Source organism: Leucoraja erinacea, chromosome 27 (genome assembly GCF_028641065.1).
Source record: "Leucoraja erinacea ecotype New England chromosome 27, Leri_hhj_1, whole genome shotgun sequence".
Classification (NCBI taxonomy): domain Eukaryota; kingdom Metazoa; phylum Chordata; class Chondrichthyes; order Rajiformes; family Rajidae; genus Leucoraja; species Leucoraja erinaceus.
In genome coordinates, this window is record NC_073403.1 from 15,484,093 (window position 1) to 15,509,817 (window position 25,725).

Here is a 25,725-nt window from a genome sequence, read left to right on the forward strand (position 1 = left end):
ATGTAATCTGTTTATTAAGTAGGGCATGTTGGTCTCTGAACAAGACAAACATTTATTTGGCATTGTAGTGTAGGCCAAGCAAGTGAATAATCACCAGGCAATGCAAATAACAATTTCATTCACATCTCTCTTTGCTTCAACTTAATCAGGTTATCATAAAATAAAAGTCTGTGTCAATCTGGACCTCGATTCAAATCGTATTTAACCATCAAATGCACAGCAGGAACAAGCGGTTTACTAATGGACTTTGTGTCCATTTACTTTTTTCCCCAATTATATTTACAACTCATCATTTTGATGCATGGCTTGAGGTATTAGTTAGATTTCACTTCTGAGGAAACTTGCCCACTCTCTTTTACCTCGAAGAAACCATCCTTTCCCACGCAGAGCCACACACAAAGTCAGGGTGAGCATTGTAACCAGCGACACGTATCTCACACCTCTAGCATTTGCACAAGATCCACTCGGATCAAAATTCTAAACTTCATTAAGGGGCAGCACAGTGGCTCAATGGGAAAGCACAGTGGCGCAGTGGTAGAGCTGCTGCCTTAAAGTGCCAGAGACCCAGGTTAGATCCCAACATCAGGTGCTGTCTGTGTGGAGTTTGCACATTCTTCCCGTGACTGCATGGGTTTCCTCCGGGTACTCCAGTTTCCTTCCACATCCCAAAGACGTGAAGTTTATTGGTCTCTTTAAATTGCTCCTACTAGGAAAGTGGGATAACATAGAACTAGTGAACGGGTGATCAATGGTCGGTATGGACTCGGTGGGCCAAAGGGCCTGTTTCCATGCTGTACCTCGAAACTAAACTACTATTTTCTTCTGCTGGATTCATTTATAACAAGAACATTGGTCAGCTTCCTATCCACTTTGTTGAATTAGATATTAACTGGCTGCTTACTCAATTACATCTCAAAAAGTCATTTTTTCCACAATACTTAGAGCATGCCCGATAGAGGGGTGATGAACATGAGTTTTATCAGACGTCTTTGTATTACAACAGAAAGCTCCCAACTCCAGTTCAGGTGCTGGATGTTTTACAAAGACAGGACAAAGACTATGATAAAGCCTGGTATTTAGCACCAGAACCATTCATCCAGTTGCCTGAACTGGAGTAGATGATATTCAGAGGAATTCAAACTGCACTACCTGAGCACCAATTGTTGAAAGTAAGTCTATAACAACCCAAGCTTTTTGTCTTACTATATTTGTGCAAAATCAATTGGAATATCCATTCGTTTTCCCGTCAATATCTAATTCCCCATGTAACTGTTGAAAATCTGAAGTCTCCAAGACAAACAAACCAGAAACAGGATAATTGCCATTATCCATTCATCCCAGGGAAGGTAGTGTCACTGAGAACTAGAATGTTTTACCTTCTGGCACATAGGTTATGAACCAGACGGTGCCAGAGGTTATGGGGGGGAAAGCAGGAGAATGGGGTTAGGAGGGAGAGATAGATCAGCCATGATTGAATGGTGGAAATGGGCCAAATGGCCTAATTCTGCTCCTATCACGTAAGACCCTATGCTACATATCTGTGTGTTATTGTGTTTCAGGCCTGTTATGCTGCAGGAAGTAAGAATGTCATTGTTCCCTTGCTGGCTCATATGACAATTAAACACTCTCTTCAGCCACGATCAAAAATATGTCACACCACACACATGATCAGATGACCTTATGGCAAGAGCCCACCTCACCAGAATGATTTGGGGGTTTGTCTAAAGGTGTTATTATCAGCAATATTTTTTTCTAATATCTGGCAGTTTACTCTTGCATACAATGTACCAGTATTATTGGGCAAGGATATTTTGCCCCCTAAGACTATGGAGGAGAGCCGCAAGCAGCACGTGTACTGCAACGTGAAACATGTAGCTTAATTACATTTTTTTTAAATTATAACTAGACCAAGTGCAGACCCGTTTGGTCTGCTCCCCCAATGGTGTGATCCCCCAACCCAATATTCCACCATGCACCCGTCTCCTCCAATGGAACTGAAGCCGTTCTCAAAAGTAAGATTCCAGCACTGCCCTGCCTCTTTAAAAAAAAATCCCTGCCTGCTGCAGCAGTGAAAAGTTCAGTGTTCCTGTCTTGCAACATTGTTTCGAAGTGTGTTGGAAGCTGAGGAAGGAACAGCCGTCAACGAATCAAAAGGCAGGAAGGGATCCGTACTGCAGGCGGACGGACGGCGGACGGATTTGAGTTTTATAGATAGATAGATAGATAGATAGATAGATAGATAGATAAAAAGCGAGCCTCCGGTCCCAACTACATGAGAAACAAGAGGTGGTAGGCAAATGGTGGCCCAAGGAGACTGCATGGGCTTTAGCCCATTGAGAGAGAGTTTGGTTACTGCAGTTGTGCCCAGGGTGTGGAGGGTGGACTTGGTGCAGGCGGGATCACCATTGCTCCTTTGGCTCAGCAGAAATTACATTGCAATGGCCATTTCTTTACATTTTATTGCAGCCATCAGCAGTTCCTTTAAGACTACCGAGCACCCAAGATAACTGGCCAGAACGTGCATTCACTCAAGACATCCAGACAGGGAGCAAATAATTTAGATTGCATCCCACTTTGGAATTTACAATGCCAATTTGCACCTTTTGGGCCTCCAACACTTGTTTTGATCTCAGGGAGAGAAGACATTAGGACCCTAAAGACATCTACGTCTGAAGAAGGGTCCCAACCCAAAACATTATCCTTTCACAGGTGCTGGAGTTCCTCCAGCATTTTTGCTCAAGATTCCAACATCTGCATTTCTTTGTGCCCTCAAACACCTCCCTCTAGCCTCAAGCCTCAAACCTCTGGAACTGTACCTTCTGTTTATTCCACCAGGAGCCGTGTACAGAGTCACCCCCGCCTGACATTCATTCCCTTTGCACCTCAGTGAGTATTCCTAGTTGCCCGTCATGTGTGTTAACTCAGACCCACTGTCGTAAGCCATCTGGGTTAACACGGCAGTGATATTTGTTCTGAAGGGCAGACAAATTAAGGAATCTTTAACACAGCAGGATGCGTGTGGAATTTCTGGCTCCTTGCCAAAATACTTATTCTTCACCTTTAGCAGTGGAATTCCACTGGTGACAAATGATGACACATGACAGTTGTTTGTTGCCGTTTGCCCCCTGTAACTCACATTCCAGCTCCAGCCATAAATACAGGCAGGGCAGGGCCTTTAGCTCGCCCTGTTTGCAGCACACACAATCCACTGTTTTATGAGAAATACAAAATAGAAAAACAAACGTCAAGGGAAAGGGCAATCTTTGCGTGACTGGTATACACGGAATTCAAACAACAATCGCAAAGTAAGATAAGCCTTCTGAGGAAAGTTTGGAAAGTTTTGAAAGGACATTTTCAAACAATAAATGAGAGTGTCAATGCGCAGGGGATGACCAGGAACAGTTGCTTTAGAGTTGCCATTGCATTAACACATGAACAACTTTCCATTTTAAACCCATAGATATATACAGAAATAGGTCTTTAGTCTACAGAGTCCATCAAGCACCAATGTTACAATAATCCTACATTATACTATTTATATTTTATTGTTCTCACATTCACCTTTTAAATATACATTTGACCTTACTAGTTCTGATATGTAGACAATTTTGGCAGCTGTTGCAGTCCCCTGTAACACAGAGAGACCCAGCCAGGAGCAGGGCAGATTTGAGTAAATAGTTTCTCTTTCCCCACTTCAAAGGCAGGTATGTACGTGGGTGGAGAGGCAGGAAATGTGTGTGGGTTGCAGGAGGTGGGGGCGGTAGAATAAGGGGAATTAAACCTCAGGTATGCTTAGAGCAAAATTGCAAAGACTGCAAAAGCAGAGGAAGATATTTCTAGATCTCAAACACTTTCACAAACTGATCAGTCATTCCGAATTAAATGGTAGCACAGCAACGAGAAGGTGAAGGGCCTTCTCCTAGATTGGAGATATTGGGGTCTTAGGAAATCAGAAATGTTTTATGGCAGACTAGAATTGCTTGATAATTTGACACAAGACACATTTTGAACCCTCTCTCCCAAAGGATATAGTAATCTGTTTTAAGAATCTCAGTGAGATACAACAGACATGAGAGAAGGCTCAACATATCACTGGCTTCACATTATAAATGCATTCCTCACATAACACATGACTTTATAAAACGGTATATGATGGCGACTCTGCAGATTAATGTCTGTCCAACATGTGCTACAACTACCCACATCAGGGTTTGAAAATACTATACTCTCAGCAGATATTGTCAGTTAGCTCCTTTTAGAGAACCCAGGGCTTTCTCCTTTGGTTGATGCACAGAGAACAGTGGCAGGGATCAGGTCAATGTCAATGGTAGACAAAAATGTTGGAGAAACTCAGCAGTTGTGGCAGCATCTATGGAGCGAAGGAAATGGGCAGCGTTTCGGGTTGAAACCCTTCTTCAGACTCAATGTCAATGTCAATGATGTGCCAGATGAAGTCTATTCTTCTTATGCAGTCTATGTGAGGAAATGTCACCGCCTCTTAAAAATTTGAGACAAACTCATCATCGCTCAGTACTCACACATTTCACTGCCTGTGGTAACGCGCGTCATATCACGTTAAGAGCAGCATGGTGGCACAGCAGTAGAGTTGCTGCCAGACAGTGCCAGAGACCTAGGTTTGATCACGACTCCAGGTGCTGTCTATATGGAGTTTGTACGTTCTCCAAGTGACCTGCGTGGGTTTTCTTCGGGTGCTCCGGATTCTTCCCACACTCCAAAGAAGTACAAGCTTGTAGGTTAATTGGCTTTGCTAAAATGGCACATTGTCCCTAGTGTGTAGGATAGCATTAGTGTGCAGGGATCGCTGGTCAGTGCAGACTCGGTGGGCTGAAAGGCCCGTTTCTGCACTGTATCTCTAAACTAAACTACTGATAAGACACAAAATGTGCATTTTGTGTTCATCTTCTGTTTAAACCAGCATCTGCAGTTATTTCCTAAACAAAACTGTTCACCAGCAATGTCAGAGCTTATGGACAGATAAGATGGGGCACAAGGGAAACATAACAAGACTACAATGAAACATGCAATAGATTGCTTGGAACATAGCCAACAGGTTTTGTGCAGATAATGCTAACACTGAATGTTTTTATGCTCTCTACATCTAAGCCCGAGGAACTGTGCTATGCCCAAGATCTGGTTCCACCCTCTATCCCACTCAGCTTTCTGGTTACAATATGATTTTTCCCTTCTATGGATACGACCATTTTCTCTGGCATTGCAAATTTTCAATGCAAATTTGTATTAGACGAGCGCTAAATCACCTCAAGTAAAATGTCAACCTTGCAACGTCCTTCAAGGACGGGCACACAATTTTTCTTTCGTTTTTGGATCAGCTCAGCGGCAATTAGCAAATCTTGTGCTGCAACAATGACAAAGCCAAAAAGAACAAAATAAAACTTACACAGATGCCAGTGATAGGTCAGGAAACTGCACTTCATATTTTGCTTGGGCAGCTTACAAACCAGTGGTGGGGTTTCTGATTTCTCCAACTTCAAGTAACCCTTGCATCCCCTCTCTTTCCGTTCCTCCCCCACCCTAGTCTGCATACTAGTTTCACTGTCATCCTGTTGAGCTTCACTGTCTGTATAGCCCTTTATCACCTACTCCACAGCCAACAATGGATCATTGTGGGCTCTGCCTTTCCTTCATCATCATTGCTTTTTGTATATCTTTCATTTATCTGTTCTATGTACCTTCTATTTTTCTTGTCTTCCCATTCCCCCGACTCTCAGTCTGAAGAATGGGCTCGAAGCAAAACGTCACCCATTCCCTTTTCTCCAGAGATGCTGCCTGACCCGCTGAGTTACTCCAGCTTTTTGTATTTATCTTCAGTGTGAGCCAGCATCTGCAGTTTTTTTCAGCACCTGCTGTTTACCTGGTCACACTGTTCTGGAGAAAGGCACTATTTTCAAAAGCGACTTGCTGAGTTATAGTGTCACACAGCATGGAAACGGGCCTTTTGACCCAACTCATCCACACCAACCAAGATGCCCCATCTAAACAAGTCCCATTTGCCCGCACCGGACCCATATCCCTCTGTGTACCGGTCCAAATGTGGTTATTGTACCAGCATCAACTACTTCCCCAGTCAACCCATTCCATATACCCACCACCCTTTGTGTAAAACAGTTGGCTGATCATCCGAATCAGCGTGAAGAAGCCACACATATGTTAAACTAGTCCAGAGCGTCATTGAAATGGAAGCAAAATAAAACATTGCACCTCGAGTTTTAGATCCATATTGTAACAAAGAAACATTGGAAGCGCATAAATTGTGAAGAAATCCGGGTTTGCTGAACCACCGCGAGCTCAAGAGAAAGATTCCAATCACAAACGGTGCCTCTATGCATCCACGAGAGATATCCTGTCCACATGTGGGCTTGAAAATCTGTGCGTTCAATTTAAATAGATTACAGTCCAACCGCTGTGAAAACATTCTTGTAATTTCACACTATTGTGAAAATTAAAAATAAATTATATGTTATTGAAATGTAAAATGATAGGAGTGATGAAAAGATAAGTCAGGGATTCAAACATAGAAGTGACCACTCTTTGAATTCAATATTAATTACATCAACCAGACCCTGTTATTGTCTACAATTCTCCATTTGGCCAGCCAGATCGTTCTATTAGAATATGTTTAATCTGTACCTCAACTCCAATATGACACTTTTATCAGAAATATAAATCATGTGTAATGTAATAGCTCCAGTCCAACTATTCGTATAGTTTCCTCCAGATGCCGTGAACAATGGTGTCAGGATAACAGCAGGCTTTACAGCTTACAAACCTTCCATCTGATTCACAGCAGGCTGCTTTAATTACCAGTCATCTGATCACATTTATCTAAACCGGAGTCTTTATTCGAGTCAAACCTCCAAATTTAAAGAAAAGTACGAAAAAAAAAGCACACAGTTTTTGCCACATTCTTCCTGTGCCTGTAAGCATCAGGATGATTAGACTGAAGATAGGAGACACAAAAACTAACTCAGCGGGTCAGGCTGCATTTAGAAGGATGAGGGGGTGGTTCGTATAGAAACATATACAATTACAAAAGGACTGGACAGGCTAGATGCAGGAAAAATGGTCCCATTGTTGGGCGAGTCCAGAACCAGAGGCCACAGTCTTAGAATTAAGGGGAGGCCATTTGGGACTGCGGTGAGGAAAAAAAAAAAACTTTTTCACCCAGAGAGTTGTGAATTTGTGGAATCCCCTGTCACAGAGGGCAGTGGAGGCCAAATCACTGGATGGATTTAAGAGAAAGTTAGATAGAGCTCTAGGGGCTGGTGGAATCAAGGGATATGGTGAGAAGGCAAGCACGGGTTATTGATTGGGGACGATCAGCCATGATCACAATGAACGGCGGTGCTGGTTCGAAGGGCCCGATGGCCTCCTCCTGCACCTATTTTCTAAATGATGTTTTGGGTCGAGACCTAGTTAGCCAGAAAAGAGTTACCCCAGCATTTTGTGCCTATCTTCCGTTTAAACCAGCGTCTGCAGTTCCTTCTTACACATGATGATTAGACTTCCTGGGTGAAGAGCACCCGCTGAATTGCCAGAGAGCAGGATGGAGAAATATCAGCAGAGAGGAGCTGGCACCTTTAACAGGAATCCCGGATTTGCATCCCAAGGGCAGCGTTGCTGACAGTCACCGTACACCTATTGCTCCCGCATATTGCTCTCGATTGTAACTATAACTTTTGCCCTTGATTGTGATCATGTATTGTCTTTCCGCCGACTGGTTAGCACGCAACAAAACCTCGGTACACGTGACAATAACCTAAACTTCAAACGTTCTTCCTTAACATCATCCTTGCAAGGGCATTGGTTGCATGGACAAAACAATGAACATGAATGGAAATTGCTTGAAGTTGGAATTGGTCTAATCACAAAGTGCTTTATTGAAGAGACATATGATTCTCTTACTGCACAGTACATCTGTTTCATAAGGTAAGCATAACAGTTTTCATTACAGTGGTCGTGCTTTATGTCAGTAAATCATGTTACGGCTTTAAAATTAGTGCCACAAAGATGGATTGTCGGGGCTCTTTGTGGTGGAGATGCTGACAAGCTACGTGGAGAGACCCCAGCACAACTGCCAAGCAATGTGTCTATAAACATAACTCTCAACACTGCAGGCCCGGTACAAATACTTTCAACAAAACACTGATCTGGTTTATCAAGAGCATTTTTAATCGCAATATATTGACTTAGCCGATTCCACTGGGCCTGCAGCTGAAAGACTCTCTTTACTCTTCTTGGGAGCTGCAAGGAGGCCAAAGGGAAACAAAAACACAGAATTCTGATGCTGTCTGTAATTCAACGATCCCTGGTGGAAAGAGCAGGGTTAGACAGTAGACTAAGACAGGAAAGAGATTACTTTTAATTGTCCTTGACCAACGACTGGTCCTCACCCCTCAGCTTGTACCCACTGGATGGCACTTAAACATAGAAAATGGGTGCAGGAGGAGGCCATTCGGCCCTTCAAGCCAGCACCGCCATTCATTGTGATCATGGCTGATCGTCCCCCATCAATAACCCATGCCTGCCTTCTCCCCATATCCCGTGACTCCACTAGCCCATAGAGCTCTATCTAACTCTCTCGTAAATCCATCCAGTGATTTGGCCTCCACTGCCCTCTGTGGCATGGGAATTCCATAAATTCACAACTCTCTGGGTGAAAAGGTTTTTTCTCACCTCAGTCTGAAATGACCTCCCCTTTATTCTAAGACTGCGGCCCCCGGTTCTGGACTCACCCAACATTGGGCGAGTCCATTTTTCCTGCATCTAGCTTGTCCAGTCCTTTTATAATTTTATATGTTTCTATAAGATTCCCCCTCATCCTTCTAAACTCCAGTGAACACTTGGATGAGATGCTACAAGTTTACAGGAATCAAACTGCAAGACTATGGCTTCCAGTAGAATAAATCTATCACTAACATGCAACTGCTAGAAATAAAACCAAATATTTCTATGAGGTAGAGTTTTTAAAACCCTTTTTCAGTACTGTGACCAGGGACATTGCTTAACCTTTCCAGTAAATGCATCGGGCAACAGCAGATAATCTTCACAAACAGGTGATTAGTGCACAGGGATAGTTATAAGATCTTTCAATGTTTTTTATTTGTGGAATTTGAACATTAACCTTTGGACTTTCTGCACATAGAAACTGTGGCTTCCTATTTCTTTAAGTCGTGATGAGTGCATATATTAGGGAAGTAGTTCTTTGTGTGGAAGAATAGTTAATTTTAATTATTTTCATTACATGCACCTCCCAAATACAACATGTCCAGGTGAATTAATGGGGAGAAGATCATGAGATTGAATTACCAAGGCACTGTAGGCTACCGGGGATATTGGTACAGATGAGTACTTGATGGTTAGCATGGTGGGTGAAAGGTCCCATTTCTGTGCTATAAGACTCTGAGATTGAGAGAGTGGGTTGTAGGGAGCATTACTCTGCATAACCGGGGAGGCTGAGGGGTTGGGAAACTCATATTGGTGTAGGAATACCTCAGATAGGTGAAGGAATGAGTCTGGCTGGAAAGTAGATGAAAATTCTGGAGGAAAGATTGGACTTGGGGGGGGGGGGGGGGGGGGCGCTTGGGAAGAAGGGAGACATCAAGGCCATGAAGGAATTTGCCTGAGAGGGGCACAGAATTGTGAGTGTTGTTGAAGGGGTACAATGCAAGAGTCATCATTACAGATGAAAACAAATAGAGGAGAAATTTACCTTAACCAAGAGTTGCACACTACTAACTGAGGTAGGGACTTCAACAGATGAATACGACAACCATTCTGGTAAGATGGGCTCCAACATACAAGGCCAAGCTGTTCATAAACCCAGTTAGTATCAATGGTCATGTCACAATGATATTCAGTGCGGCACGGTAGAGCAGCGATAGAGTTGCTGCCTTACAGCGCCAGAGACCTGGGTTCGACCTCGACTATGGGTGCGTGTCTGTACGGAGTTTGTACGTTCTCCCTGCGTGGGTTTTCTCTCGGATCTCCGATTGCCTCCCACACTCCAAAGACGTACAGGTTTGTAGGTTAATTGGCTTGGTATAAATGTAAAAATTGTCTATAGTGTGTGTGGGATAGTGTAAGCGCGGACTCGGTGGGCCGAAGGGCTCGTTTCCACACTGTATCTCTAAACTAAACTGTCATTTACTTGTTGAACATGCAAATGAAGATCAGGTGTGGTACACAGATGCAAGTTACTGTGCATGTCCAGAGGCCTCAAAACATGCATGCTGCTCACAGGAAGAATCAGAATATTTCCCAACCTACACTAGGCTTTGGAAAAAGCAAGAATATTTCCAGCACCTGGTAGCTTTCTGCCAAGCAGGAAAGAATGGCATGACACTCATGGTACTAGATATGTCAGCAATTATAATTCATAGATGGAGCAATCGCATGCAAGATATGACTATGCAAATTTACCGACTGATAGGTTCATGTTAAAATGTTACTTAATGTTATCAAATATCTAGACTTTGACTCAATAATTAAGCTCCAATCTTCCCTTGTTTACTCGTTAATGTTATTAATCACGTTACAATACAGTAATTTACTTGTAATTCATCTAGATATTCCCCATTTGTAACCAAATTATGGTTAATGTCTTTTACATTTGATCCTGCTTCAACAATTAAATCAATACAAAAGCATAACTAAGTACACAATACAATTTACACCAGTGACAGAGCTGGATTGCAGCATTGCCATTTCATGTTCCCATTTTACCCATTGGAAGTGTGGAGGCAGACGTGGTTCAAATCAGGCCATTGCACAGGGTCAAGTAACTCAAGTGGAGTAGGGGTCAGATCAAGTGATCCCATGCAACAGACTCCCCTTTCTTTCAGATTGGGGTTTGATGCAAGATGTGATTCACTGGAAAAAGGATTTTTTAAGAATATCAGCTCTCTAGATTTCCAAAGTTGTATCCATCAAATCATGGTTCCACAACACCACCAAACCAGCAGAGTGTGCCTCATACTGTAATAAGTACCTTCAGAAGTGGGAGTGGCAGCCCATCAACTTCCCATGTCTTTCATTCATCTGTTCTTTGTACCTTTTCATATCACAAGTTTCCCTCTCTCCTGACTCTTAGTCTGAAGAAGGGTCTCGGCCCAAAACGGCTCAATTCCTTTTATCCTGAGATGCTGCCTGTTCCGCTGAGTTACTCCAGCATTTTGTGTCTATCTTAGCCATTGAAAAGTGCCCACAGTGAGTTTATTCACACCAAGGAGGAAAGGGGGTAGATCATTTGCAACATCATCGTATTCTGCAAAGCAAATGTAACTAGACTTTGCGAGTCTGGTGAGCGGGATTCATGCAGAACATGTACACAGTTGCTGGAACAATTCACAGTTCATAGCTCTATTTGTTTGGACAAGAGGCTGGTTAAACCTGGTGTTAAGTTACCCGAGCACAAAACAATAATTAATGCCTTGTGAACAGCAAGAACAGTGAAATCTGTGGAAAAACAACCTGGCTTCTCATATTTTCAACCATTAAAATTGTTTTTAAAATGACCAAATATAAATAATTGGAACTTTTATGAATTTTTAAAAATGCAACAAAGTATTGATCCCATACTCAAAGATACTTGTTGAAGAATCTCTTTGAACCCTTAAGACCCTTTAGTTGTTGACGAGAGAGAGAGAGATCCCCACGATTCCTTGTACGCCATGCTCAAAATAGCTTCCTTTCATCAGTGCAGCAAAACAATAATACTGCTACATGTGAAAACATATTTCGAGTTGCAACCTTTGACTATGAACTGGAGACTCCATCTTCTCCATTAACTTTTTAGCAGGAATCATTCAAACCAGCATCTGCAGTTCCTTCCTACACAGGAGAAGCCATTCTGTCCATTTTACCTATGCAGGTTCTTTAAAAAAAAAAACAATCTAATTAGTCATAACCTATGGCATTTGCTCTCTGACCCTGAATAGATCAAATAATGAATTCTTATATTGGAACCAAGGCAGGACTCATTTTGTTGGCATGGATTGTTAAGAGAGTTAGTACTGCTGTTGCAGAAATGTATGCAGTCCTTGCACTGCGGTTATAAAGCTGGCTGATCAAGGTTGCCTCAAGAACTTACACAATAGAGAGTACCTACAGAGTACAGATTATGTATCAGTCCCGAAGCAATTACTTAATAAATTCAGTTAAATGAAATCTTATTCCCATTTTTTTCATGCATGTTACACGAAGGTTGTTCTTGACTGAAGGTATATTTCCGGAGGCAACCTGATGTGGTGTTAACAGGGCTGGATAATTACAAGACAAAACCTTGGAGAGGGAACAAACAACTCCAGCTGAAGGAAGGTCACGAGGTTAATGAGAGAAACTGGTCATCGGTACTTAACATAACTTTAGCTGCTTTTATGTCGGTTTATATTGGGACTCCCACAGCAGGTGGTCTCGAACACCCACTTTGGCATCTGTTGGGTGTTAGTGTGTGCCATCACCCTAATATGCCTTGTAAAAACCACTGAATGGGTCACAGCACCGTACTGGTGAGCTCCTCTGTGACATTATTTGCCCCTCATACAAATCTTTTCTTTTGCATCATTACCAGTTAAGGTCACAAATGTGAAGAGAAGGCAGTGTGATAATTTAACTACAGTCATATCTAAATCTTCATGGAAAACTAGAGAGCAAACGACCACTGATGAGAATCTACAGTACAAGCGGCAATACTTTAAAAGACTCTCATGTGCACCTCTGCTGAAAACAAGTTATCTTCCTTCATCATCGTTACTTTTTTGCATATCTTTCATTTATTTGTTCTATAATGATGTCCCAATGCAGGCAAGGTATCGAAACTGCAGTCTTGCACTAATTCCACTCACAGGCACTCTCGCAGAAAACTGCAGCGTTGCCACAGCAACCAGAAAGGTGTCACCCTCTCACCAGCATGCGTCATTGAACGATGCCATCTCACTGCATTTAACCCAAAAGAGTAAGACTGAGAAACAGTTTGCTGCCAGAAAAAACACCAAGTGCAAAGCTTTGTACAAAGCCTGCATAGGTTTGATGAAACCACAATATTCCAAGAGCTAATAACATGCAATATCTGCCAAACTCTAAAGACAGGAATAAAAATAGGTGTGCAGATCATGTTTGCTAATTCCCCCTATGATTCTGTGTGGAGTCATCATTGCCTGGTGCAATTTAATCGTTTGGTAAAATTTAAACACAATTTTCCTCACCTGCATCAAATTAATGAGTTTTAGTTTAGATGAATGTCACGTTTTATCGAGGTACAGTGAAAATCTTTTGTTGCATACTAACCAGTCAGCGGAAAAACAATACACGATTACAATCGAACCATACAGTGTAGTTACATGATAACATAAATAACATTTAGTGCAAAATAGAGTCCAGTAAAGCCCAATTAAAAAGTCAGAGGGTTTCCAAAGAGGTAGATAGTAGCTCAGGACTAGTTGTTGTTAGGATGGTTCAGTTTGCCCGATGACAGCTGGGAAGAAACTGTCACCAAATATGGAGGTGTGTGTTTTCATATTTCTATACCTTTTACCTGATGGGTGAGGGGAGAAGAGGGAGAGGCCACAGTGCAACTCATCGTTGATTATGCTGGTGGTCTTGCCAAGGCAGCGCGAGGTGTAAATAGTTTATTGCGGTCTTGGATGGGGTTGTTCCCAAACCATGCTGTGATGCATCCCAATAAAATGCTTTCCAATGGACCTTACTGTCTCTTCTCCACTAACTTCACGAAGCCAGCAGTGGAGTTCTGCAGTTGGTCTCAGCATTTGCTGCGGCAAGTGGCTGGTGTTCCAGCTCCTGACCGCTGCTCGAGGATGGAGCGTGTAGATGTGAGAATGTTAAAGGGGCTGTCCCACTTGGGAGACCTAATTGGCGAGTGTAGAAGAGTTTTAAAAAATGACATGTTGAAGACCTCCTTCGACTACGTTGAAGACTAGCTATGACTAACTTCGGGAACATTGGACTACGAATAGTGGAGAGTGAATACGACCTCCTTTGACCTCCCTTTGACTATGATGAAGACTATCTATGACTACCGAGATGAGGAAAACATTTTTCACACAGATAGTGGTGAATCTCTGGAATTCTCTGCCACAGAAGGTAGTTGAGGCCAGTTCATTGGCTATATTTAAGAGGGAGTTAGATGTGGCCCCTGTGGCTAATGGGATCAGGGGGTATGGAGAGAAGGCAGGTACAGGATACTGAGTTGGATGATCAGCCATGATCATATTGAATGGCGGTGCAGGCTCGAAGGGCCTACTCCTGCACCTATTTTCTATGTTTCTACCTTCGACTGCCCTCGATTACCTACGACTAACATGCCGATCTACTACGACTAAACCTACAAGTAAAAAAAGTATAGATTTTTTCCATGGAGACCTTTTTTAAACTCGCGGGCATTTTTTAACATATTGAAAAAAACGCCGCAACCTAGCTGAGGCCTCGAGTATGCGGAGACCACTCTCGAGCATGAAGGAGAGTTATGATGACATCCTACGACCTCGTGTCAACCGTGCTGCGAGTATGAGTCGAGGGCAAACTCGCGGATTAGGTTGCCCAAGTGGAACATGCCCCGAACAGACCTGTGATGGTCGCTGTGGGTGAATGGCCAGCTGGCATTCATTACGTACAACGTCATGTGAACAGTGATGGCTTTGGGAGCAACATGGAGAATCCACAGTCACTAGGAACTGCACCCCGTGCAAACCACCCCCGGACTGAAAGGATGTGTTTAGTTGAAAGGGCTTTCAGAAACTGGCAGACCACAGGGGTTGGAGGACAAGCTGCTTTCTATCAATAGGCACATCAGTTCAATGGCACTGACTGATGCAGCAACCAGCCCATCTGCCAACATCCCTGGCACCAAGCATTCTTTCAGTCCAATACTGGTTCTGTGCAGTTTTGTTAAAACCCCTTTAATTTACATAGCACAGAGCCACAGAATAGCTTTGACAGGAGATTTCAATTCTCCTGCCCAATGTAAATATTCAGCTCACCCGACAAAATGCCTAAATCAGCTGGAGCCCCGAAGAATGCTGCACTCCGTCTGAAATAAGAGCATGCTGCAAAGAATGAGATTTCCCAGGGTACGGACACACATCACCCCGAATGTTGTTTGCGCAACAAGAGAGCATTGAGCACTGTGCTGGCAACGCTGGGCAGAGTTTTCTTTTCCCACAGAATGTAACGCAGCATTTGCATCCGGTCCGAGTGTCAATGTGGTGTCAGCTTATCAATCTTTGCCGTGTAGCCCCAGACGGCGGTTAACAAATCCTGGCATGAACTAGTGCGATAAGCAGACCACGAATCAGAGGAGATACTATAAAGCAACAACTTGGGCCAAAGACGAGGCTACACGCTTGTAATACCGTACACTTGCATCAAACCTTCCCCGATTTCAACACAACTGAGATTTTGTACCAAGCCCTGCATTAACATGATTTTCATTAAAGTCTCCTTCACCGAGGCAGAACATGACCAACAGCCATTGGCATCGTTGTCGACTCCTGCATGTGTGCTCAATGCCCATCTATTACCCTTATGTTTTATACACCACTGTGAGTAATCCCTCAGCCTCCTGTGCCTCAAAGAATAAAGTCCTAGCCTTCCCACCTTTCACTACAGCTCAGGCCCTCGAGTCCTGGCAACATCGTAAATCTTCTCCGCACTTTCTAGCTTAATAACATCCTTCCTATAGCAGGATGATCAAAAGTGAATATAATGCTCCAAATTCGATTTCACCAATGTCTTTTTCAACTGCAACATAACTTTTAATAACCACTTAGACAGGTACATGGATAATTTAGTTTAGTTTATTGTCATGTATACCAAGGTACAATGAAAGGCTTTTTGTTCCAAGCTAAGCAGTCAGCAGAACGACTATTGCAGAGAGTTCACATCATTACAATGTTTAAGAAAGAACTGAAGTTGCTGGAAAAATCAAAGGTAGACAAAATTTCTGGAGAAACTCAGAGAGTGAGGCAGCAACTATGGAGCGAAGGAATACGTGACGTTTCGAGTCGAGACCCTTCTTCGGTCGGAAGTAGGGTCTAGATCCGAACCGTCACCTATTCCTTCGCTCCATAGATGCTGCCTCACCCGCTGAGTTTCTCCAGCATTTTTGTCTAACATTATTACAATGGATCTGTCCAGTGTACAGATACTTGATAAAGGGAATAATGTTTAGTGCAAGATAAAATCCAGGAAAGGATAAGAAAGGTTTAGAAGGATATGGGCTTAAGACAGACTAGGTCAGGTTGGTAACTTGGATGGCATGGACAGGTTGGGCCGAAGGGCCTGTTTCCTTGCTATATAAAACTAAATATCATCTGTCGTTCTCCGCTTAAGGTGCATCGGTACCAAGCTCAAACAGATGCTAAAATGTACAGCAATGGCATTAATATAATATTTTTCCCCAGCTCCCCACTTCCCATCCCAAGGGAGGTTTAATTCCCACTGCCCCGTTTTTGGCCCAATGCCCAACAATCCAGATCTGGTCAATGTGTAGGATTAAGCCTACACTGATTGAATACATTACAACAGACCATGCACATGTTGTACAATCAATCCAGTACACATAGGCATGAAAACAGTTGGCTCTTTACAGAGTCCGAATTAAAAAATGACATGGCTGTCAAGCTTTGGGAAGTTAATCACGAAAAATCACCAGAAAATTTAATTTCCTGTGATTGAGAACTAATAAAGGCCATGTTAGTGCATTCAATCATCAGCTACCATCAGCATGATGGTATTACACATTATTAACTTTCTAAGCTACTTAGGTTTAGTCTCTATGCAGGCTGAATAAATACTACAATTCTACTTTAATTAGATTAATTAGATTACATCCTCAGTTGCACAGACCTGCATTGAACTCAGCGCAATGCCTAACTGGATCATGATATCTGCAGCTGAGTTTCAGGTGACAGTCACACTTTCTAGGACTGAGCATGACCTCTGACACAGGCAATCTGACTACAGGATAACACAGACCACGGAGAAGAGATTCCTGGAGCTAAGTAATGCAAGAGATCCCCAGCCCTGACACCGGGAAGAGGCAGTGCTCCAAAAACAACTGGCCTTCCTTCTCAACAGCAGCTATTTTTCCGCAGATTACTAGTCTTGCACACGACACATTGTCTGCAATTTGTAAAGCAGTATTATTCTTCAGTGGCGAGATCCCCGATTTAGTTCAGAAGCACAAAGATTACACACTTTTGTCAAAAGATTGGAACACCAAGAAACTTAGATACCCTAGAAGATGTTTAATGTCAGATGGATTCAGAGAGCACATCTCCCCATCACTGAGCCCTGGTTTGTGCTTTGCTAATAGGAGTGCCAGGCCCCCAATCAAATGTGTCGCTAAATCAATCTGATCACATACTGAATCACACAAATTTCAAAGTAGCATTTCTAAATGATACTTGTATTTTGTTTTAATTCACAGATGGATTACATTAAACACTGCATCATTCTGCAAAACAAACTGTTGGCATCTTTGAAAATTTCCAAAAATGTTGTTAGAGTAGAAGGTACAAAACATTGAAAACCACCACACTGGGCAGTCCCGGCTGTGCTTTTACAGGAATCTTTTATTAATATTATTATATAATATAAACCAATCCTTAGGAAATAACTTGCATGGTTGTGTGTGGGGTGGGGGGGGGTGTAATATTCTTTCTGTCATTTTCTTTCAAAAAGGTGTAATATTCTTTCCACCTTTTTCTGTTATGACGAGTTCCATAAGCAATTACTTTAATGACATTTCTATGAGAGACAATGTGAATTGGGTCAACTCTCTCATTGCAGAGTTATTTACGTGGAAGTAATTGCCCCCAGATTAATCACACAGTGGCCAAAGTTCTTGCAATAACCATACTGAATCGCAATAAAAGGCATAAAATACAGAACCGGTATCCAGTAACCTGAAACCTGGTCTTTAGACACCAGTTCAAATCTCAGCACAGTGCAGCTGCAATAAAATTTCATAAGACCATAAGTGATAGGAGCAGAATTAGGCTATTTGGCCCATCAAGTCTAATCTGCCATTCAATCATGGCTGATCTATCTCTCCCTCCTAACCCCATTCTTCTACACTTCTCCTCATAACCTCTGACACCTGTACTAATCAAGAATCTATCTATTGCTGCCTTAACTATATCCACTGACTTGTCCCCCACAGCCTTCTGCGGTAATTTATGTTATAGATACACAGAACTGCAGGGGCCGGTTTACAAAAAAAAAGGCACAAAGTGCTGGAGTAACTCAGCAGATCAGGCAGCATCTCTGGGGAACATGGATAGGCGGCGTTTCAGATCTGAAGAAAGTTCAAGGGCATTCAATGTGTACAAATGGAATATGGTGATCAAACTAATCTAGTATTTATTTGATCCAGTTTATACGTCAGAATCAAATTCCAGTGTGAATTACCACGTAGAACTACATGGTTGCTGTTTTCACAACCAGCTGGTGTGTTGATATAATAGGACACTTCCTCCAAACTCTGCAGATGTAACATTGCAACCAGACGTGTTACTGCTTTCTGAATTACTATTAACTTGTGGTGCCTGACATATGACAAAAGGGGCGTAAAAAATCCTCTGAGCTATCAGCTCAGACACTTTGGTTCCACAGATGTAATCCCCACACTCTGCTCTCAATGAATACAGAGAAGGCGTCTGACAAAGAACCAAGGGGACGGTATCTGGATGGACTGGTCTAACACAGTGCACTATCTTTGTTAGGTTACAGGATCACTAGCTCTCCAGGTGAGAGAGAGGAATTCTAAACATTAGCAGAACTGACAAGAGAGGATATTGGGAACAATGAGATCTTGTGACATTGCTAGCTTCGCCTACAATAAAAGCCATATATCCTGTATTTGTTTGTATTGTTTCGATCCACAAATACTAATTCCCTATCAGGGCTATCCCCAGCTTTCAGAAGCCCTTCCCTGGTCCACCACTCTTCTAACTACAAATCAGCAATCAAAGCTCAAACTAACCTGGATTCTGTCTGTGGATATATCCAGAGAACTTGGGTCAATTCTGACTCAGAAGTGACTTTAGCATGCACCTTTCTGGAGTGAGAGCAGGAACTGAATCACAGTGAAAGTTGGTGCAATGTTGAAATGCACCTGAGCAACCAGCTACAGCAGCTTGAATTGTATCTAAAGTCATGAGATTTAACTTAACTGACTAAGATAAGGATGCAATTACTCAGAGAAATAACCACAAGGTTCCCTGCAAAAAGCATTAAAATATAAATTTTTAAATACATAATATGCACAAAGTTTTGAATGGCACTTGGTCTGTGTCCTTAAACATTAAGTAAAGGAGCCAATTAAGCTGTTTACTGGGCAGAGAGGTGACATTAAACTACTCAGTGTCTCCACTCTAGGTCAACACATTCAGTTGCCATCCTTTGACCACTCTTGACTGAACGTGTTAAACTATGATCTGCAATGCCATCCACATAACCTTCAAGCTACGATTAAAATAACAACAACTGTTTGCAGTGCTTATTAACACCGGCTGCACAATGCGCTCAATAGCAATTAAGACATTGATCTGGTAATTAAAATGTACTTTGGCAGCACAAACATTAACAAAGCAAAAACAAACTAATTTAGCTTCTCCAGACTTATGGTGCATACTTATAGTAAATAAAAACAACTCTCGTTTGATTTATCCACACATCTGCAGGTTAAGGTTTGACCTCTTCCCACCTAGACGTTAAAACGCGACCTGTCATTTTAAACGGGGCACCGGCTCCTTTCAGAAAAACTTTCCCCGTTAATTGCTCCTTTCCACAGATCGTTTTACTGTTTTGCCGGGTCACTGTGGTGAATAGATCTGGGTTTGGGGGGTAGTGGGGGTCAGTGCAGGGAGGGAAGGGGGGGGGGGGGGGGGGGGGGGGAAACAGTGGAGGGGAGGTCGGGGTACCAGCAGTGGCGAAGGGGACGGGGGGGGGGTGGGAGGGAGGTGTCAGTGGGGAAGGGGAGCGGGGATATTAGTGCTGGCGAGGCGAAACGGGAGAGAAAAAAAACGGGGTGTCAGTGTAGGGAGGGAAACGGGGAGGGGGGGGGGGGTGAGGGGGGTCAGTATACGATGGCGGAGGTATCAGTGTGGGGGGGGGGGGGGGGTTGAAACGTGGGGGAGGGGATAAGGGTGTCAGTGCAGCGGTGGGGCGCAGGGTACAGTTCAGGGGAGTGTCAGTGTCCAATACAGGGGGTCGGGGTACCACCAGTACTTGTGCCTGGCGGCGCTCCGGGACGAGACCCGGGGGGGGGGGAGGGCAGGTAGGGGTCAGTGGGGTGGGGAGGGGAGGGCAGGTAGGGGTCAGTGGGGTGGGGAGGGGAGGGTCAGTCGGCGGTCCTACGGCCAGCACTCACCTCCCCAGCTCCTTGCCCAGCAGCGTGTAGTTGCTGCTGAAAGGGTCGGTCCGTATTCGGCAAAGGATCTTGGCCACCATTCCCTTGCGATTCATCATTGCTGCAGCAACTGCTCGGGCAGTCTGTGGCGGAGCCGGGCGTCCGGCGAAGGGCTCGGTTGCAAGTCAGGGCGACCTGGGCAAAGGGTCGGCAGTCAGTGCCTTCGCTCCCCGGGACGGAGCGGTGCGGGACGGCTCTGACACACTGCACTGCAGCGGGACACGGTGAGGGATAGCTCTGATACACTACAGCGGGGCGGGTGTGCTGTGCTGTGCTGCTCTGACACACTGCACTGCAGCGGGACACGGTGAGGGATAGCTCTGATACACTACAGCGGGGCGGGTGTGCTGTGCTCTGGTGCAGGGCTCTGACACACTGCACTGCAGCGGGACATGAGACAGTGCGAGCAGCTGAACTCTGAGCCACATCACTGCGCCCGCAGCCAATCGCTGCACAATATTAGCGACAGCGCTGCCCCTAAACCGCGGCAGCTACCTATAGATGCAGCTGCGGAATTACAGCTAACATGCATCAGGTTTACACCGCACTCTCCCCGTCCAGTTTCACCAAAAAGGCGTCAATTCAATGCATACCCAGGGATAATTTACCCGTTGTTTAAGAGGGAACTGCAGATGCTGGAGAATCGAAGGTTACACAAAAAAGCTGGAGAAACTCAACGGGTGCAGCAGCATCTATGGAGCGAAGGAAATAGGCAACGTTTCGACCCGAAACGTTGCCTATTTCCTTCGCTCCATAGATGCTGCTGCACCCGCTGAGTTTCTCCAGCTTTTTTGTGTAACCCATAGTTTACCCATTGCTTTCCCATGGATAGAATATTTTTTGCATCGTCTTTAGCCACAGGTGTGAGCCCAGAGGACGAGAGAGAGCAGCCAAAGTTGGCCCGTTGTTTAAGAAAGGAAGTCGAGATAATGCAGCAAATTATAGAGATTTACATCAGTGGCAGCGCAATAATCAGATACGATTCTTAGGGACAGGGTTTACTTACATTGGATAAGCATAGACTTAATTATTGCTGTTAGTCGCAGCGTCATACAACGCCGAAACAGAATAAGAAGGAACTGCAGATGCTGGTTTACACCGAAGATAGACACAAAATGCTGGAGTAACTCAATGAGGTTTCGGGTCGAGACTGGTGAAGGGTCTAGACCCGAAACGTCACCTATTCCTTTTCTCCAAATATGCTACCTGGCCCGCTGAGTTACACCAGCACTGTGTGTCTATCTTCAGCATGGAAACAGATAAAACTGGTCCATGCTGACCAGGATGCCCCCATCAAAACTAGTCCCATTTGTTTGCATTTGGTCCATATCCCACGAAATGCTTTATTTTCCATGTACCTATCCAAGTGTATTTTACATCCTGTTCCATATATCCTCCACCTCTGAGTGGAACAGTTGCTGGGTTATCCATATTGCCCCTGTTTAACATAGCAACATATTTGGCTACATTCCAGTCGTCTGGGACCTCTCCTGTGGCTAAAGACACATAAAATATTCAATCCTATTCAATCCATGAGAAAATATGGTTTTGTACAGGGGAGGTCATGTCTTATGTATCTGATTGAGGTTTTGAGAGGGTGATGATTGTTAAGGGTTATACAGTGGACGTTGTCTCCACGGACTTTACTAAAGCATTTAGCCATGACCTTCATGATGGGCTGATTCAGAAGATAATGATGCATGGGATCCATCATGACATCCATCATAGATTAGTCCAAAAAGAAGGGTCCCAACATAAAACGCCACCCGTTCTTTTTATCCAGAGGTGCTGCCTGATCCAGTGAGTTTCTCCCGCACTTTGTGCCAATCTTAGATTCAAAATTAGCTTGGTCATGGTAGAAAGGAATCAATGGTAGAGAGATGTTATTCTGACGAGAGATGTGTGGCAAGTGAAATTGCATAAGGAATGTGAAGTAAGGAACTGCAGATGCTGGTTTACACAGAGGATAGACACAAAGTGCAGGCAACACCTCTGGATAGAAAGAATAAGTGAATTTTTGGCTCGAGACAGTCTGAAGAATGGTCTCGATCCAAAACCACACCTATTCCATAGGGATCTGTGCTGAGACCTCTGTTGTTGATGATTATGTATTAATGATTTGGATGAAAATGTAGGGGGGTTGATTAGTAAATTTGCAGATAAATCAACAATTGGCAAAGATTTGGACAGTAAGTGGTCAAATAAAACAGCAGGATATACAGTAATTATAGGAAATATGGGTGCAGAAGTGGAGTTTAAGCTGAAAAGTGAGAGTCGTTGCACTTTGGGAGGGCAAATGTAAGAGGAAAGTATACAGTAAATGGCAGGACCCTCAAGGGCATTGATGTACAAAGGCATCTTGGGGTTCAAGTCCATAGCTCCTTGAAAGTGGGATCAAGTGGATGGGTTGGTTTAAAAAAAAGCATATGGCATGCTTACTTGCATTGGTCAGGGCATTTAAATATAAAAGTTGGCAAGTCGTGAATCTGAAGGGTAACTTTATTACACATAGCATACTGGGGACATGGAACAAGCTGCCAGCAGAGGTGGTTGAGTCAGGTGCTATCACAACATTTAAGAAACACTTGGACAGGTACATGGATAGGATAGGTTTAGAGGGTTATGGGGCAAGAGCGGGCAGATGGGACAAGTATAGATGGGGGCATGGTGGTTGGCAAGGGTAAATTGGGCTGAAGGGCCTGTTCCGCAGACTATGACCCTATAAATTGCTGGGGTTTGACATTTTCGAAAATGGTCTATTTAAAGAGATTTTTCAAGTGCAAAAATTTCAACCATAATACACACTGGCCAATATAAAGATAATAATATAGCTAGTTACAGGACACAAGCACAGACGCATTAGGCTTCAGTCACGGAGAAGTGCTCAGCTCTTGTGTGTCAGCTTTCTGCACGGCTCGGTGTATCTCTAGTGCTCGTGCTATCTGACCACAGCTGTGGCTGCAACTGAAGATAATGGGAATTCACCCGCCATGGGTGATGGTGACACTGGCGGAAAGGTTTACAGTATATCACGTCTGCAGCTGTAATTTCTGAGTAAAGGTAGCATTTACGTTAAATCCATAAGGTCAAATATTTTACAACATGCACCAGCTTATTTGATTTCTATTCTGGTTAACCAAACACCTTCTTCAGGGTGTAGGAAGGAACTGCAGATGCTGGTTTACACCAAAGGTAGACACAAAATGCTGGAGTGACTCAGCAGGTCAGGCAGCATCTCTGGAGAAAAGGAAGAGGTGACATTTCGGGTCGAGACCCTTCTTCACACAGGTCTAAAGAAGGATTTTAGATCCAAAATGTCACCTATTCCTTTATTACAGATTACAGACCAGTACCAATACAGATTACAGACCAGTTAGTCTAACATCGGTAGTGGGGAAACTGCTAGAGTCAGTTATTAAAGATGGGATAGCAGCACATTTGGAAAGTGGTGAAATCATTGGACAAAGTCAGCATGGATTTACGAAAGGTAAATCATGTCTGACGAATCTTATAGAATTTTTCGAGGATGTAACTAGTAGCGTGGATGGGGGGGAGAACCAGTGGATGTGGTGTATCTGGACTTCCAGAAGGCTTTCGACAAGGTCCCACATAAGAGATTAGTATACAAACTTAAAGCATAAGGCATTGGGGGTTCAGTATTGATGTGGATAGAGAACTGGCTGGCAAACAGGAAGCAAAGAGTAGGAGTAAACGGGTTCTTTTCACAATGGCAGGCAGTGACTAGTGGGGTACCGCAAGGCTCAGTGCTGGGACCCCAGCTATTTACAATATATATTAATGATCTGGATGAGGGAATTGAAGGCAATATCTCCAAGTTTGCGGATGACACTAAGCTGGGGGGCAGTGTTAGCTGTGAGGAGGATGCTAGGAGACTGCAAGGTGACTTGGATAGGCTGGGTGAGTGGGCAAATGTTTGGCAGATGCAGTATAATGTGGATAAATGTGAGGTTATCCATTTTGGTGGCAAAAACGGGAAAGCAGACTATTATCTAAATGGTGGCCGATTGGGAAAGGGGGAGATGCAGCGAGACCTGAGTGTCATGGTACACCAGTCATTGAAGGTAGGCATGCAGGTGCAGCAGGCAGTAAAGAAAGCGAATGGTATGTTAGCTTTCATTGCAAAAGGATTCGAGTATAGGAGCAGGGAGGTTCTACTGCAGTTGTACAGGGTCTTGGTGAGACCACACCTGGAGTATTGCGTACAGTTTTGGTCTCCAAATCTGAGGAAGGACATTATTGCCATAGAGGGAGTGCAGAGACGGTTCACCAGACTGATTCCTGGGATGTCAGGACTGTCTTATGAAGAAAGACTGGATAGACTTGGTTTATACTCTCTAGAATTTAGGAGATTGAGAGGGGATCTTATAGAAACTTACAAAATTCTTAAGGGGTTGGACAGGCTAGATGCAGGAAGATTGTTCCCGATGTTAGGGAAGTCCAGGACAAGGGGTCACAGCTTAAGGATAAGGGGGAAATCCTTTAAAAGCGAGATGAGAAGAACTTTTTTCACACAGAGAGTGGTGAATCTCTGGAACTCTCTGCCACAGAGGGTAGTCGAGGCCAGTTCATTGGCTATATTTAAGAGGGGGTTAGATGTGGCCCTTGTGGCTAAGGGGATCAGGGGGTATGGAGAGAAGGCAGGTACGGGATACTGAGTTGGATGTTCAGCCATGATCATATTGAATGGCGGTGCAGGCTCGAAGGGCCGAATGGCCTACTCCTGCACCTAATTTCTATGTTTCTATGTTTCTATGCTGCCTCACCCGTTGAGTTTCTCCAGCATTTTTGTCTACCTAAGGAACTATGGACCTGTTTTCATCTATGGAATGGCAGTGGAGAGTTTAGTTTAATTTAGTTTAGTTTAGTTTGTTGTCACGTGGTACAGTGAAAAACATTTTTTGTTGTGTGCTCTCCAGTCAGCAGAAAGACTATACATGATTAGAATCAAGGCATCCACAGTGTTCAGATACATGATAAAGGGAATAACATTAGTGCAAAATAAAGTCTGATTAAAGTTGGTCCAAAGGTCTCCAATGAGGTAGATGGTAGGTCAATACTTCTCTTTAGTTGATGACAGGATGGTTCAGTTGCCTGGTAACAACTAGGAAGAAACTGTCTCTTAATCTTGAGGTATGCGTTTTCACACTTCCGTACCTCTTGCCTGATGGGAGAGGGGAGACGAGGGAGTGTCCAGGGTGAAACTCGCCCTTGGTTATGCTGGTGGCCTTGCCGAG

At 43.7% G+C, this 25,725-nt stretch overlaps 1 protein-coding gene across 1 annotated transcript in view; it reads right to left on the bottom strand.

Annotated features, from left to right (window-relative positions):
• The window catches only part of stk17al (serine/threonine kinase 17a like), a 55,267-nt gene extending 34,391 nt beyond the window's left edge, over window positions 1-20,876 (bottom strand). The window contains exon 1 of the mRNA XM_055657149.1: window positions 20,432-20,876. Coding sequence (XP_055513124.1) covers window positions 20,432-20,529 — 98 coding nt within the window. The 5' untranslated portion in view covers window positions 20,530-20,876. The remainder of the gene's footprint in view (window positions 1-20,431) is intronic.
• Window positions 20,877-25,725: the final 4,849 nt, after the last annotated feature.